At 39.1% G+C, this 16,558-nt stretch overlaps 1 protein-coding gene across 1 annotated transcript in view; it reads right to left on the bottom strand.

Annotated features, from left to right (window-relative positions):
• Positions 1–253: 253 nt before the first annotated feature.
• Positions 254–16,558, bottom strand: part of TAC3 (tachykinin precursor 3) — a 29,831-nt gene continuing 13,526 nt past the window's right edge. The window contains exons 2-7 of the mRNA XM_070736021.1: positions 13,905–14,042; positions 10,132–10,240; positions 7,038–7,067; positions 5,478–5,531; positions 3,789–3,863; positions 254–684 (exon numbers count right to left, since the gene is read on the bottom strand). Coding sequence (XP_070592122.1) covers positions 3,790–3,863; positions 5,478–5,531; positions 7,038–7,067; positions 10,132–10,240; positions 13,905–14,042 — 405 coding nt within the window. The 3' untranslated portion in view covers positions 254–684; position 3,789. The remainder of the gene's footprint in view (positions 685–3,788; positions 3,864–5,477; positions 5,532–7,037; positions 7,068–10,131; positions 10,241–13,904; positions 14,043–16,558) is intronic.

Here is a 16,558-nt window from a genome sequence, read left to right as displayed (position 1 = left end):
TAAACTTCTTGGATGGGAAGCGAAATGTGAAGGAAAAACAAAAAAAGTCCAGTTACCTTTTGAAAAAGTACCCGTGGGACACGTATGGTGCAAGCAATGCCATAAGGCCTCCAATGCAAAAGTGTAATGCAATCTTAAACATGGTCTCTTAAACAGCAGATGAATTTGGATATGTACTGTACATTGTGCCAGTAACTTGTGCTATTTTGTAAATGTGTTGGTTTATTGATTTTGTTGAAACAGTGTCCCCTTCTACAATAATGACAGCAGTCATCTGAAATATCAAAGAATGAGACGCACACAGTGGCAGGTCATAAGTAAAAACCCTGTTAATATAGAAGAGTGAGGTGTTCTTATTCTGTGCCACAAAAGGATGTATAGATGGATGGTTTTACATGGAACAGGTTCTTCAAGTCACAAGGGGACAAAGCACTATGAGGACTAGAGATAGTTGTCAAAATATTTGAACAGTGAACACTAAAGCATTACAATTAGTTATAAGCTGGAATTAAGAGCATAATTAAGGAAAAGATCATGGGAGGTAAGTGGGACAAGATGAAGAAGCTCCATGGTACATCAAAGTTTCTGGTTTGGCTGAAAGTGGCTTTGGTGGGTGAAATCTAATTTGTGTTGGTTTCTTGAAGTCTTGCAGACTTTTTGCTTGTCCTCATTCTTGCATGAAACCTGTACAAGAAAATATTAAGCAAAAACTACTAAACTGTGCACCAGGATGTATTGAAGGAAGTTTATACACTCTAGTAAAACGTAATGATAATAATAAAATGCACAATGGCTTAGCGTAATGTGCATACAAGCTGAGCACAGCTACATGAAATTACAAGAAATTTGATCAATAAATCTGAAATGATTGACTCTGAAATTTATTTCTGAAACTTTATCTCTGAAACTTCAGATTGTGCAGAATGCGGCCGCGAGAGCAATCATGGGCCTTCCCAGATATGCCCATGTCTCATCAACACTACGCGGCCTACACTGGCTGCCGATCAGTGTCCGGTCAAAATTCAAAGTGTTGGTTATGACCTATAAAGCCCTACATGGCATCGGACCAGAATACCTCCGGGCCCGTCTTCTGCCGCGCGAATCCCAGCGGCCGATTAGGTCCCACAGAGTGGGCCTTCTCCGGGTCCTGTCAACTAAGCAATATCATCTGGCGGGGCCCAGGGGAAGAGCCTTCTCTGTGGCAGTCCCGGCCCTCTGGAACCAACTCCCTCCGGAGATCAGAACTGCCCCCATCTTCCTGGCCTTTCGTAAATTGTTGAAAACTCATCTTTGCCGCCAGTCAAGGGGAAATGACACATCCCCTAACTACTTGGTTTACGTATGGTTTGATTGGGTTGTGTGATTATTTTATTAATAAGGGTTTTTTAAATTGTGTTTTTAAATATTGAATTTGTACATTGTTTATTCTTGTTGTGAGCCACCCCGAGTTCTCGGAGTGGGGCGGCATACAAATCTAATAAATTATTATTATTATTATTATTATTATTATTATTATTATTATTATTATTATTAAAAAATAAAACTGCATTTGACTTAAATACTTGGGAACAGGGAAATTGTGTTCATTTATGGATTTAACTTTATAGGTGCCAGCCTAAAGGATGTATAGAAACTATTGCTGGAAAGCAGCAAGTGTGGTCATTTTGAATCATCTATGGATTCCAAAATTATTTGCTTTTCCTTTTTTTTAAAAAATCTATCACAGGTATTTTAATATGATGGATCTGAGAATTGAAACAACTGAGAATTAACTGGTAAGACTCTTTTTAGTTACATGCTGCACATAAGGTTCATTAATAATGATGATCAACTCATCTTTTAATAGCAGGCTAGAAACTATTTTCCCAAAGGGCAAAGAAAATCCTTTTACTTCAGAGTGTATTAAATGCAGCTTGCAGAACATTTTAGCAGGGAAGAAAAAGGAAGAATTTGTGGGAAGAAAGAATTGGAACTGATAGAAGATGCAGCCTATACTTAATTTTACTTATTGATTTAAAACATTTATATAGCTGCCATTCTTATAGCAAAATCTGGGGAGCTCTCAATCAAAAATTATATAGAATGTATGTTATCCAAGTTGCTTTCTCTTACGCTTGCCTCTGTTCTCTATTGTTATCCTTTAAAAAACTAAGTGGCTTTTCCAAAGCCTTTATAAGTCTCTAATGCTTTCTTATCAAGCCTGAAAAGATTCTCATTGCTCAGGGAAGTACAAGCACAGTACACTGGCATTGGGTACAGTCCAAATTTCTGGATATAATTCCATGTTTTTGCCAACAGTGACTTTGACAGAACAACATATGTACAAATTTCACCAAAAACATATCTTGTAAATGCTGAATGGCTCAGCCAACCCTATTTGGGTCGCAATAAACCAGATAATATTTAGACAGCATCAAAGATGTAGAGAAAACTGCTTAAATGTAATGCCATCCTGTGGTCATATGGATATTTAAAAGGAGACATCAGAATTAGATTTGTAATTTGACTCTAGGGCAGTGGTTCTCAACCTGGGGGTCGGGACCCCTCTGGGGGTCGAATGACCATTTCATGGGGGTCACCTGAGACCCTAGGAAAAGACAAATTTCCCCTGGCATTAGGAACTAAAGCTTCTATTCTGGCATCTTGGAACATATTTTTACAATCTGACCAATCAGGCATTTACAGTGGGGGGCATCTCTCTGACCTTCCTGCCAATCAGCTCAAAGCTCTGTTGGGAGAATTGGCGCTAGACTTATGGTTGGGGGTCACCAAAACACGAGGAACTCTATTAAGGGATCGCGGCCTTAGAAAGGTTGAGAACCACTGCTCTAGGGAGAAACCACAAAAAGTATTTTACATTTTACAAATATTTTTATTTTATTTTATTTATATATAAATTTATATATAAATTTTATTTATATATAAATATTTTATTTGCCTGTTTCAACACTAGAGAATTCACAGCACCTCGACTTTGCTCACTGGCAGGGAGCAAATTACTTATCAGATTTCCTGCATCTGCAGTGTTTATCTAACCTACCCTAAAAAAATGACTAATATCAGAGTCACATACTGTTCATATCTCCTTCAACTTAAATTACACTAACAAATATGTATGGAAGAAATTGTATGAATGCTTGTGTGTGCTCTTACCCTATGTGGTGTTGCTTGCATATTTAAGATCTTGCAAACAGTAAAAACTCTTCTATAAGATAAGATAAACATGATTTAAGTATTGCCCACAAGATCATATGCTGCAACGTCCTGACTGTCGGCGACTACTTCAGCTTCAATCACAACAACACAAGAGCGCACTACAGATTTAAACTTAATATTAAGCGCTCCAAACTTGACTGTAAAAAATATGACTTCAGTAACCGAGTTGTCGAAGCGTGGAACTCATTACCGGACTCCATATTGTCATCCCCAAACCCCCAACACTTTACCCTTAGATTATCTACGGTTGACCTATCCAGATTCTTAAGAGGTCAGTAAGGGGCGAGTACAAGTGCACTAGAGTGCCTTCCGTCCCCTGTCCTATTGCTCTCCTATATCTCCTATACCTTTCTTCAATTCCTATATCTCTTCTTCTCTATATATATATCTCTATATATACCCACTAAAACTCTCATTGTGTATTGGACAAAATAAATAAATAAATAAATAAATAAATAAATAAATAAATAAATAAATAAATAAATAAATAAAATAAATAAATAAGAGAAAACTCTGAAAGAGTTTTTTTCACCTCATTTAAAAGTTTTAAGTTTTGACTCCTCTTTCCTTACCTCATTCTGCATTCGGCAAGTATTTTACATCATTCAAACCAGTGAATGCTTCCTTACTGAGTTCAATGGAATTATCTAGAATTAAAGTATAAGGAAAGTTAGTTTCTAGCCGAAGTATTTAGCTTCCATCAGTTTGATGGAATTTGGTTCAGTTTGTTCTTTCCCATGGCTGATAGAGGACACGAGCAAAGAGTTCACTGTCTGATTGCTCAACATAAGGAGAGGTAATGTTAAAGCAAGAAGAAAAATTCAAAGCTGAAGGAACCAGAAGCAGGGGGGGGGGGGGATACAGAATTAGGTTTGTCCTTTTCTAATGTCCAAAAATTGTCCTGAAAGAAGGGGAAATTGGAAGAGGCTTTTCTTCATATTGTACAGCATAAAGATATAGGAATATTACCTTTCCATTAGGAGTAATCTTGTGGTGGCCAACTTGACATCGCTCATATCAAGAGTTTGGGTTAGGGTCGGGGGTGGGCTACTGTTGTGGTTAGCTCTGGCCCAGCTCCTGCCCCAAGGACTGTGGATGTGGGGGAGACATCCACATGCCGCAGGCCTGTTTTGCCCCCGGTGGAATCTGCTGATGAAGGCTCCTCTGACCAAGAAGACATGAGTGACAGGGAGGAGGAGAGTGGGGCAGACAGCTCAGAAGGAGATCAATTATCTAGCTCCTCCTTGGATTCAGAACAAGAGTTAATGATACAGCCGTGCATGCGGAGAGCGATGCATAGGGAACAACAACTGAGAGATTATTATCAAAGAAAATGAGGCCACCTGTGGTTGGGTGGGGCTGTGGTAATTAGTGAGGCTGCTATAAATAGCAGCCTGTGGGTTTGGCCATTGTGGAGGATTATCTGATCGTTGTGTTTCGTGACTGCTTTACTGACTTTGACCTGATTTTTCCCCGCTTTGAAACTAAACCAGAGCAAAGTGTGTTTCACTTTGTGAAAGAAGGACTGTGAATTGCCTCACAGCTGCAAGATAAGTATCACAGAACTGATAAGGGACTTGTACAAATTACCAATTTGTTTGGAGACGAGTGCTCTTTGCTACACCAAAAGAGGGCTTAGTTTAAGTGAATTTTCATTATAAAGAACATTGTTTTGAATTTTCAAACGTGTGTGTGTCTGAAATTTGTACCTTTGAATTTTTGGAAGGAGTCTACCAGAGAGCCCGACAGAACAGCTACTGCCCAGACAGGGGAGAACGCAATGGACTACCAAAAATGGAGCTCCACCCCAGAGCACCCAATTTGCACTGAAAGATGTTGAAAGAAAATGCAGGGCGTCCTGCATAAGCCACGTCCACAGTGTGGTAATAAAACTTTTGGTAGCCCTTCACTGGTTAGGGTGCCTGGCCTTTCAGATACAAGATATTTACTATTAATGAACATCCAAAATGTATTATTTTATACTATATTATATATGCCATATGTGTACATACATATTATAAACAGGCATTCAAGAGTATACATTATCTACTATATGTAAGATCCATTTTTGCTATTGCATTTCTCCCCCCGCCCCTCCCCAATGTGAGCAGCAGTCCATGACTGCTTGCACCTGACTTTTCACTTTTTCACTTTGGACATCCTGTTTGGACATCAAATGGCCAATAAAGAATTCGATTCTATTCTACTCACAAAGGACCCTTAAATAAACATATGCATCCTCAGTTCACAAACATACTTACCAGGTTCTATGGTCCTTTTGCCCATCAGCCCAACAAAGAAATCATGCATGTCTCCTATGGAAATATTAAGTTGATTAGACAAAGCAGTTTTCAACCAACTGGGAAAAAAGCCAAAGTCTTAAGTTAATGTAGCGCTTGTGAATCATCTGGTAGACTAATTTACTGCATTATGAATTTCAGACATAATTCTGAATACAGCTTGATAGTAATAAATGCATGTTTGTATATAACAGTCCACTTTTACCTGTATTAAATATGTTTGTAGAATGGGCTGTCATTAACAAACTGGAATATTTATGTCATGGCAAACTATTGGGGATAAATATAATTGCTCAGAGACACCATCTGAAGCATTTTTGGCTCATGTCTTATCACTATCATATGCTAACTTCTGTGTTAATTCAATCAATTGAATAACTGGAACTCAGTGCAGATTATTTCAACCATTTAATAAAAAAGAGAGTTATTTGCTTCCAGGTGATGTTCCGGAGAGAACGACTGGAAAATGCAAAATCTGACTCTCTGGTTTCTTCCCCAAATCCCAAAAGCTTTAATTTTAGACTAACTACAGTCAACCTCATCCCATTCCTAAGAGGTCTTTAAGGGGCATATCGTCCCTGTCCTACTGTTCTATTGTCCAAATTTAGGTGGGTAAGTGGGTGGGTAGGTAGGTAGGTAGGTAGGTAGGCGGGTAGGTGGGTGGGTGGGTAGGTGGGTGGGTAGGTGGGTGGGTGCGTAGGTAGTGGAGCTCTACCAGGTTCCATTAAATGCAGCCAGCAACTGCTTGCTGGAAGACCCTATAGCAAAGTGCACCCAAACCCCTAAAATTCAATGCACCACGTGCATGTGTGGATGAAAAATGCTTTTTGTTTTAAATTGGCCATGCCCAACCAGTCACATGACCCCCACCACTAAGCCATGCCCACTAAGCCACACCCACAGAACTGGCGGCAAAATGGGATTCTTAAGATATGCATTTTTGTATGAGTACATTAAATTGTGACATACACATTACAAAATCTGGCAAAAATAGATTTTGCTCTGAAGACAAATCTCTTTTGTATACTGGAAAATCAGAAATGTATGTAATAATCTAAAAATTCCACTGTACTAAAGAGTTACTATGCGGACTTAAGGTCTTCTTTTTTCAACTCTATATCTTATTGTCTATCTCATGGAGCCTAGCTAAGAATTAGAAAAAATTCTTGCACATGGCATTCTAAGACTTAAGTTCTTCACTCAAACTGTAATATGGTTGGAAATCCTAACCTCAGTGACCAACCACCGTAAATGTTAAATTTGAAACGGAAACGGGAAACAGAAAATCCCTAAACTTGGAATTGGCTGGAGGTAGCACAAAGCTAGTTTGTTTTGAAAGAAGAGGAGTGCATTTAAAATAGTGCCAAAATTTGATTTTCTCTTCGTCTTACTATATGGCTGAAGTTATCCTTCCATTGTATCCTTCTTTCCAATAATGGACATGTACTACTAAAGTTTATTCAGTCAGAAACAATAATAGAGAAAGCAGTGCTTATTGCATAGATCAATTGATCAACTCACGTTTCTGAGAAGAGGCAAGGGTCTGGGGATCTGTAAAAAAATAGAAAGTAGAAGGCTCAAATGCACCACAACAACATGCCTTTCCATATCCCATTTAATATAGAATGGAGCAAAGATACACATAGATTTTATCACCTCTTGGCCTAGAAACATAGAAGTCTGACGGCAGAAAAAGACCTCATGGTCCATCTAATCTGCCCTTATACTATTTTCTGTATTTTATCTTAGGATGGATATATGTTTATCCCCGGCATTTTTAAATTCAGTTACTGTGGATTTACCAACCACGTCTGCTGGAAGTTTGTTCCAAGGATCTACTACTCTTTCAGTAAAATAATATTTTCTCACGTTGCTTTTGATCTTTCCCCCAACTAACTTCAGATTGTGTCCCCTTGTTCTTGTGTTCACTTTCCTATTAAAAACACTTCCCTCCTGAAACTTATTTAACCCTTTAACTTGACTACTGCAACACGCTCTACATGGAGCTACCCTTGAAAAGTGTTCGGAGACTTAAACTGGTGAAAAATACAGCTGTACCAGCTATCATGGGAGTACCGAAGTAGACTCATATAACACCAATGCTCCGTGAACTGCACTGGTTACCGGTCAGTCCCCAAACGCAATTCAGGGTGTTGGTTATCACCTATAAGGCTCAGGACCAGACTGCCTTCTGCCGAATACCTCCCAGCGATCAATAAGAACCCACAGAGTCGGCCTTCTTCGAGTCCTGTCAGCCAAACAATGTCAGCTGGTGCCCCCCCCCCAAGGAAGAGCCTTCTCTGTGGCAGCTCCGACCCTATGGAACCATCTGCCTCCAGGCCTGGGGCCGTTGATGTTTGAGACATCCAGCCATGAATGATGAATGACTGTGTGAGTATCTGTATCTTAATGGGGTTTTGTTCATGAATATTTTATACTGTTTTAGAATTTGTTTTTATTTGTTGGAAGCTGCCCAGAGTCCTTCGGGAATTGAGTGGCATAAAAGTGTAATAAATAAATACATTTTCTCTCCTCTCCCCCCCCCCCTCCCTCTCCCACTCCTGCTCCATTCTCCAAATTCTCCAACATTTTTGTTTTCTTCCCAATCTCTGTTCCCATTCTAAAACTCTCCACTTCTACTGTTTCCATTTTCGTATTTCACTACTTTTGAACAGATTTGAGTTGACAAACTTTTTCTGACCTCAAACCTATCTTAGCTTATTGAAGACAGAAGAAACAGTTTCTAAAATAAAGCCAGTCCTTAAAGTACATGATCTACAGCTGAAAACCTGCTCCCTTTTTAACCCCTCCCATCCTGGAGTAACATGTACAAATAGAATGACTGAGCCCAAAATTTCCGTCGCTAAGCAAGGCAGTTATTGAGTTTTGCCCCATTTTATGACCTTTTTGCCACCGTTTTTGAACTAATCTCTGCAGTTTTTTAAGTAAGGCATGAGGTCATTAAGCGAATCTGACTTCCCCCATTGATTTTATTTGTTGAAAGCCAGCTACAACGCTACAAAAGGTGATCAACTGATCCTGGGATACTGCAGTTGTTATAAACACATCCCGGTTGCCAAGCTCCTGAATGTTGATCAAATGAACATGGGGATAGTGTAACGGTCATCAGTGTGAAGACCCATCATAAATGACTTTTTTCAATGTTGTTGTGATTTTTAATGGTCACTAAATAAATGATTGTGATTCAAGGATTACCTGTACTAATATATATTACAAATCTAATAAATAATAATAATAATAATAATAATAATAATAATAATAATATACATGAATCCCAAAGACCAATTAGGTCCCACAGAGTCGGCCTTCTCCGGTTTCCATCAACAAAACAATGTCGCTTGGCAGGACCCGGGGGAAGAGCCTTCTCTGTGATGGCCCCGGCCCTCTGGAATCAGCTCCCCCCAGAGATTAGGACTGCCCCCACCCTCCTTGCCTTCCGCAAACTCTTGAAAACCCACCTATGTCTCCAGGCATGGGGAAATTGATTCCCCCAGCTGTCCCGCGTTATGTATGGTTTGCTGAATTGTGTGACTGTTTTTAATAAGGATTTCTTAATATGTTCTGGTTTTAATATTGGATTTGTAAATTGTACTGTTGTTGGAAGCTGCTCCAAGTCCTCTTAAAAGTAATGAGATTTGTTTGTCTAAGTACCAATATGGTGGGCACTAAGCCTTTAGAAATAACAAGGATTTTATCATTTTTCTCACTGTTTTTTTGTATTGTGTATTTAATCTATTGGTCAATCTATGGTTTCAGCATGAATATATAGAAATAAATGAACTGTAAATATGAGGGATTAAAATATTAACAACATCATAAAGACCAGAGGAAAAACATTATTACTTGTTGTACACATTGCATTTTGTAGTGTTAGAAACATTCACAGACCCTTTGGAGAATTCTCCCATTTCAGAGAAAATTCATACCATTGTAACCTGTTTCTACTATGACTGGTTGAAAGTCTAGTTGTACATTTTTGGGTTTCCCTGAAAATCTCGCCATTTAATCTGAGAGTTTGAAGGGAGTATTCATATTCCATTCAAAAACATGCACAGGCTATCTTGTTGCTTAATATTACATGCTATTATAAGCCTGATGTTACTCTTAAAACATAGCTGAAAAACCTTTAAATTTATCAAACATTCTTGAATTGCTTTGAGGGCTGTTTTCTTAGTGCAGTGATGGCGAACCTATGGCACAGTTGCCACAGGTGGCATGCGGAGCCATATCTGCTGGCTTGCGAGCCGTTGCCCTAGCTCAGCTCCAACGTGCAGGTGTGTGCTGGCCAGCTGATTTTTGGCTCACACAGAGGCTCAGGGAGGGTGTTTTTGGATTCCAGAGAGCTTCAGGGGGAGCCGTTTTTACCCTCCCCCTTAGCTCCAGCCTTTAGAGCCTGGGAAGAGTGAAACACGAGCCTACTGGGCCCATGAGAAGTTTAGAAACAGGTCATTTTTGGCCTCCAGAAGGCCTCCAGGGGAGGAGGAAGCTGCTGTTTTTACCCTCCCCAGGCATTGAATTATGGGTGTGCACGCATACACTCCTTCGCACCCGAGGAAAAATAAGGTTTGCCATCACTGTCTTAGTGATTACTTACTGAGTTCTTCTTTGCCTGACAGTCTGAGCAGTGCCTCATAGGATATCCCTTGGCCACCATACAATCGTTGGAGCAAGGATAGCGGCAGTTTATAGAGTTCTGGGTTCTTCTGTTGAAATGGTAAAACAACATGACATCAGTTAAAGCTGATACAGCAACACATAAGCTAATATTTCCCCTGTGCTCAACATTCTATTTCCATCTTGACCCTAATCTCTTATGCAAGTAATATTTTTTCAATAAGTATTTTCAAAGCACAATTCCTCATAATCTGTAACGCACAGATAGCAAAATAATAGTTGAAAAAGCCTACTGCAACCTCTCACCTCTTCTAGATTAATTATTTGAAGCTCAGTCCAATGAAGGACAAAGCCAAAAAATATTAAATGCTATCTTGCTTCCTTTGTTCAGTAAAATAAATATATAGCAAACTTCATTAATGAAATATGTAGTTGTAAACAAACAACCCCATCCTCATAGGGTTCAGGAAATTACCGGATTCTTGCCTTCAATTCAAGTTGCTGGTTGTCAACTTGAAAGCCCTATGTGACTTACGACCAGGTTATTTGAAAAACTATCTTTTCCCAGTTACATCTACCCAAACCACCATAGCATGGAGGCAAGAAAAGTTTGGAGCCTCCTCTCCTAAGGAGGGCCATCTAGCATTATAGATGGACTGAAAAAAACACCCTTCTCCATGGTGGCTCCCTCCCCATGGAACATCATTCCCACAGAGATAAATTGACCTTCACTTCAACATTCTATTTTCAACTATCTTGTCATAAGGCCCTAAAGCAGTGTTCCCCAACTTTGGCAACTTGAAGATATCTGGACTTCAGCTCCCAGAATTCCCCAGCCAGCATTCGCTGGCTGGGGAATTCTGGGAGTTGAAATCCAAATATCTTCAAGTTGCCAAGGTTGGGAAACACTGCCCTAAAGGACCTGGTTTTGCCAGCAGACCTGATGACCTCAGAGTGGGATGGAGCCCATCAAATGGCTCATTTGATTGTTGGGGGAAGGGTATTTTTTATTGTTTTTGTATTAGGCTTTCATCTTTATAAGTCACCCAGAGTCACTGAAAAAGAGTTTAGCAGCCATATAAATTTCCTTTAAATAAATAGCTTTATCTCCAGTCTATCCCCCAAATTTTTCCAGCATTCAAAATTTCTGCAGACACTATTTTTTATCACTGAAGAAAAGGTATAAAATGATATACATCCCATCAAGATTTATTGATTTGATTTTGAGCTTTATAAAAAAAAGAGGTTTGTTTCCACCCCATTCCCTGTTTTATCATATCTTTTATAATTTATACACAGTTTTGTGTCTCACTCTGGTTGATCCTCAAAATAATACTACCTACTATGGATTTTGGATACTAGGTGATAAACTGCATTTTGTTTCCATAGTTCAAATCCCCAAAGAAACATGGCCTTCCCGCATTTGAACTTCTTTAGGCTTGTTGAAATTTCTAATTCATTCTGCTAAACAAATAATTGGCTCCTCAGTTATTCTCTTCATCTAATATTCTGAGAATGGAACACCAATTCGCACAGCTAAACCCCCTTCTCAAATTCCGGACTTCGAAATCTTCATGTGAGCATTAAGATTCTTCGTCTATCTTTGACTGTCCTTTATGAGAAGTAGCTACCCATATACCGACAATGCTAGCTAAACAAGCAACATCTCCAAACCCTAATGAAATCTCTCCCTTCCGATGCCAATTCCATTCTAATTCCAGGTAAGAGCAGATTTTTACTTTAAAGGCTGCCAATTACCTCTCCTTATACAATATGTTAATCAGCCTGGAAGAAGAAAAGAGAGAGGACTTTAATTTGGGGGCGGCTGAGTAAAGCAATTTGAGGGAGGGGACAAAGTGTGTCCAAATTTCAAGAACATTCAAAAATAAGGAATTGCTTTGTTAAGAGCGGTAAAGTTATGGTAATTTGAGTCCTATTTTGGACTGCACAGAAGTAACAAGGAGAGATTATGATGGCTGAGGACAGAATTGGATTTCTCAAAGCTTTTTATCCTCAACAGATCTAATTCAGAAGGGATTTGACAAAAGAAGCTACTTAAGACTCCTTGCAGGCATAGCCCCCAAAAGCAATTTACACTGCATAAAAGCCCCCTTTTTAATGGGAGAAATGGGAGGAAGGGAGAAATTGTAGCTCATCCTCTACTGAACTCCCTCTTTTGATACCTAGGAATGAATGTCCCTTTTGTATCAGATAAGATTCTGGCCCACCTACAAGATGATAGTCTCTTCTGCAGATTTGGAATACAGAAAGTTGTTTTGGCTTATTCTCAGGAAGTACTGAATTCAATATAAATGGACGGCAAGCCTTAAGCATGGTCTGTGAATGTTGTAGAAGGTAGTATAGGTAATCCCTGACTTACAACAATCTGTTTACAGCCAGCAGGTCGCTACCGGTTCTGGTGAACTGATCCGAACCGGGAGGAACCCACTTCTGCTATGACCTGAAGAAGAGCCGAGAGAAGGCAAACTTTGATATTCCATTACCTGGTGGCATCAACACATTTGTGTTAATACATCTTGGTTAAATAAGTTCAAGATAAACAAAAAAAAAGCATAAACAACAGAACGATTAACTGTCTTGTCCATGATGGACAACACAGGATAGACACAACAACATATTTATCATGTAGTATAATTCTATACAGGCTATGAGAAACAGTTTGGTGTAGAGATTCAGGCATCAGGCTAGAAATTGGTTGATCGTGAGTTCTAGTCCCACCTCAAGCACAAAGCCTGCTGGGTGACCTTGGGCCAGTCACTTTCTCTCAGCCCTAGAAAGGAGGTAATGGTAAGCTATTTCTGGAAACCCTTGCCAAGAAAACTGTAGGACTTGTTCAGGAAGTCTCTGAAAATCAGGCATGGTTGAACAGAAGAAAAAAAATAGAAGCTTTACCCAATAATAGCAATTGTATCTCTTCTTATTCTGTCTGCACATAAAGTTAACAGATTTACTTATTTTGTTAATAGTATTAAAAGAGTAGAGATGAAATGTGAGTAAAATGATTCTTAATTTCAAGGATCTTAACTTGAAATTAGCTATTGTGTTAAATTCTCCCAGTGCGATTTCTTAGAGTTTTAAGCCTCATTGATCCAAATATGTTTCTGCTTTCTCAAGACTTCCTTTTCAACATCTTGAACAAACATCTAAAAATTGGGAGGGTTTGGTGGTTTTTTTGCCCAAATCAGCCCCAAACTAATAATTTGAGACATGGGGCGTGAAAGAATAGAAAAGAAGATATAGTAATAGAACATATCAATGAAAGAATAGAAGAAGAGATATAGGAATAGAAGAAAGGAATAGGAGATATAGGAGAGCAATAGGACAGGGGACGGAAGACACTCTAGTGCACTTGTACTCGTCCTTTACTGACCTCTTAGGAATCTGGATAGGTCAACCGTACATAATCTAAGGGCAAATTGTTGGGGGTTTGGGGATGACACTATGGAGTCTGGTAATGAGTTCCATGCTTCAACAACTCGCTTACTGAAGTCATATTTTTTACAATCAAGTTTGGAGCGGTTAATATTAAGTTTAAATGTGTTGTGTGCTCTTGTGTTGTTGTGATTGAAGCTGAAGTAGTCGCCGACAGGCAGGACGTTGCAGCATATGATCTTGTGCGCAATACTTAGATCTTGTTTAAGGCGTCTTAGTTCTAGGTTTTCTAAGCCCAGGATTGAAAGTCTACAGCAAACTGCCACACCATATATTCAATAACATTTCAGTTTACCTCACCTTGGTTTGGACTCCGCTGGGCATCTGTTGCTCCAGAGACTCAATACAATAACCACGACATAACTTTGCCACTAGTAAGGACAGCAGCACCATCAGAACAAGGGAACACTTCATTTTTTGCCCCTGAGGGAGGAAAAGCTTGGAAAGGGAGGGGGGGAAACATAATTAAAAGATGCAGGGGAATTTAGAAATAGATAATGAAGGGGGGGGGAGAGAAGTCAGCACAGAGAACTGTCAAGTGCAAAGAAATATCAACCATTATATCTTTTGTGATCGTATAAAACGAAGCTATTGTTTTCATTTTTTGGGAAATTAATTAATTCATCCCCTGTCGTGAGATTTCAACTACAGAATAGAACTTAGTCATTTACTTTCTGAAAATAGGAAAGCAAATTCTAAGTATTAAGAACCTGTACTTTCCATTCTCCATTTGGTGAACATGTTCATTAACACATTTTTTAAAGCAGATATTCAGGGGTTTACACTTATTTTTTAGTACTTTTTTAGTACTTCTATGCAGTATATGCAGCAGATGAACAATAAATATTTTTACTTTCTTCTAAGTCCAGGATTTGATTTGATTTTTGTTGTTTTAATTCTACTATTCATTTTTAATCAGATAGATTCATCTAAAGATTCTTGATTGATGGATTTATTAAGTACTTGTACTCTGTGCTTATTCTGGATCATATTGTATGACACATGACCCAGAAGGAAAAATTGCCTCTATTTTTTTAAAAAAGTCTTAAATTCAATATTTCCAAACCGGGGCTGATTATAGCATTAAAATCCCCACAAATAATTAAACCTACATTTTTAGGTTCACATAGCATATCAATACCCAGGCCATCCCAATTGACCCATTGTCTGTGTAGCCTATAAATACTAATACATATTAACATTTTCCCTTTAGATTTCAGCCTTAGCATTTGAGTTTCATCTTTATAATAATTTCCAGGATCCATTTCTTCTATTCTCCACATAACGATTTAATAAAATTAGGCTCATTAACACCTCCCCCCCCTTTTAGCATACCTCATTTTTTTGGCCCTTCTTGGCCTATTTCTGAAAACACGCATAGCTCAGGGGTAGGTTCTAACTTACCTCGCTGCTAGTTTGCTTCCTCCTATGTCACGTGACCATGCTTGCGCATTGGCAAACAATCCCAAAAATATCTCCCCCCCCCCCCCAAAAAAGCCAAAAATAAGATGGTGACGCATGCGTAGTGCCGGAAATTTATGCACAGAAGAAAAAAACCAGGGAAAAAAATATTTAAAAATTCCAAAAAAATCTGAAAAAAAAAAAAAGATGGCAGCCCCCACAGACTGGCACCAAACTGGTTCTATGACCTCATCATGACATCACCAGCGGATTGCTACCGGTTTGGGTGAACCGGTCTGAACCGGGAGGAACTCACCTCTAGTGTAGCTAGATAATATTACCAGGCTATTTCCTATCAACTAAATTTCTTAGAGAAAATTCATATAATGGTGCACCAGTTGCGGCCCTATCTGGACTAGGAGTCACTGCTCACAGTCACTCATGCCCTCATCACCTCGAGGTTCGACTACTGTAATGCTCTCTACATGGGGCTACCTTTGAAAAGTGTTCGGAAACTTCAGATCGTGCAGAATGCAGCTGCGAGAGCAATCATGTGCTTCCCAAGGTATGCCCATGTTACACCAACACTCCGCAGTCTGCATTGGTTGCCGATCAATTTCTGGTCACAATTCAAAGTGTTGGTTATGACCTATAAAGCCCTTCATGGCATCAGATCAGAATATCTTTGGGACTGCCTTCTGCCGCATGAATCCCAGCGACCGGTTAGGTCCCACAGAGTTGGTCTTCTCCGGGTCCCGTCGACTAAACAATGTCGTTTGGCGGGACCAAGGAGAAGAGCCTTCTCTGTGGCGGCCCGACCCTCTGGAACCAGCTCCCCCCAGATATCAGAGTTGCCCCCACCCTCCTTGCCTTTCGCAAGCTCCTTAAAACCCACCTCTGTCGTCAGGCATGGGGGAATTGAATTTTTTTCCCTTCCCCTAGGCTTATAGAATTTATACATGGTATGCTTGTTTGCATGATTGGTCTCTTAAATGGGGGTTTTTTAGATTGCTTTTTAATATTGGATTTGTTACATTGTTTTCTTTATTGTTGTTAGCCGCCCCGAGTCTTCGGAGAGGGGCGGCATACAAATCTAATAAATAAATAAATGAATGAATGAATGAATGAATGAATGAATGAATGAATGAATAAATAAATAAATAAATAAATAAATAATCTTGTAGAAAATGGGGGGGGGAATCCTACCTACCCAGTAAGGTTCCAGGATGCACATTTAGTTATAGAAATCATTATGTTAGTTTTTTAATAAACTTTTTTGATTAATCACATTTTGGATTTGGAACGGATGAATTATTTTGCCTTATTCTCCTGCAAAGACTCCTGGTACCATTCTCTAGCCATTTCATATACTCTATTATGCAGTATTAGAGTATATATTATTAGAGTATTACTATACTCTATATACTCTAATTTAAAATTCTTTGTTAACATAATTATTTTTAACCCCACGGATATTTGATGTAAACTTCTATGTTGCATCCTACGCTTCCTCAAAGGGTCTCAAGTTTGATTCTATTTCTGGTTACTTTGCA

Source organism: Erythrolamprus reginae, chromosome 2 (genome assembly GCF_031021105.1).
Source record: "Erythrolamprus reginae isolate rEryReg1 chromosome 2, rEryReg1.hap1, whole genome shotgun sequence".
Lineage (NCBI taxonomy): Eukaryota > Metazoa > Chordata > Lepidosauria > Squamata > Dipsadidae > Erythrolamprus > Erythrolamprus reginae.
This window is presented reverse-complemented; position numbering and strand designations above follow the sequence as displayed.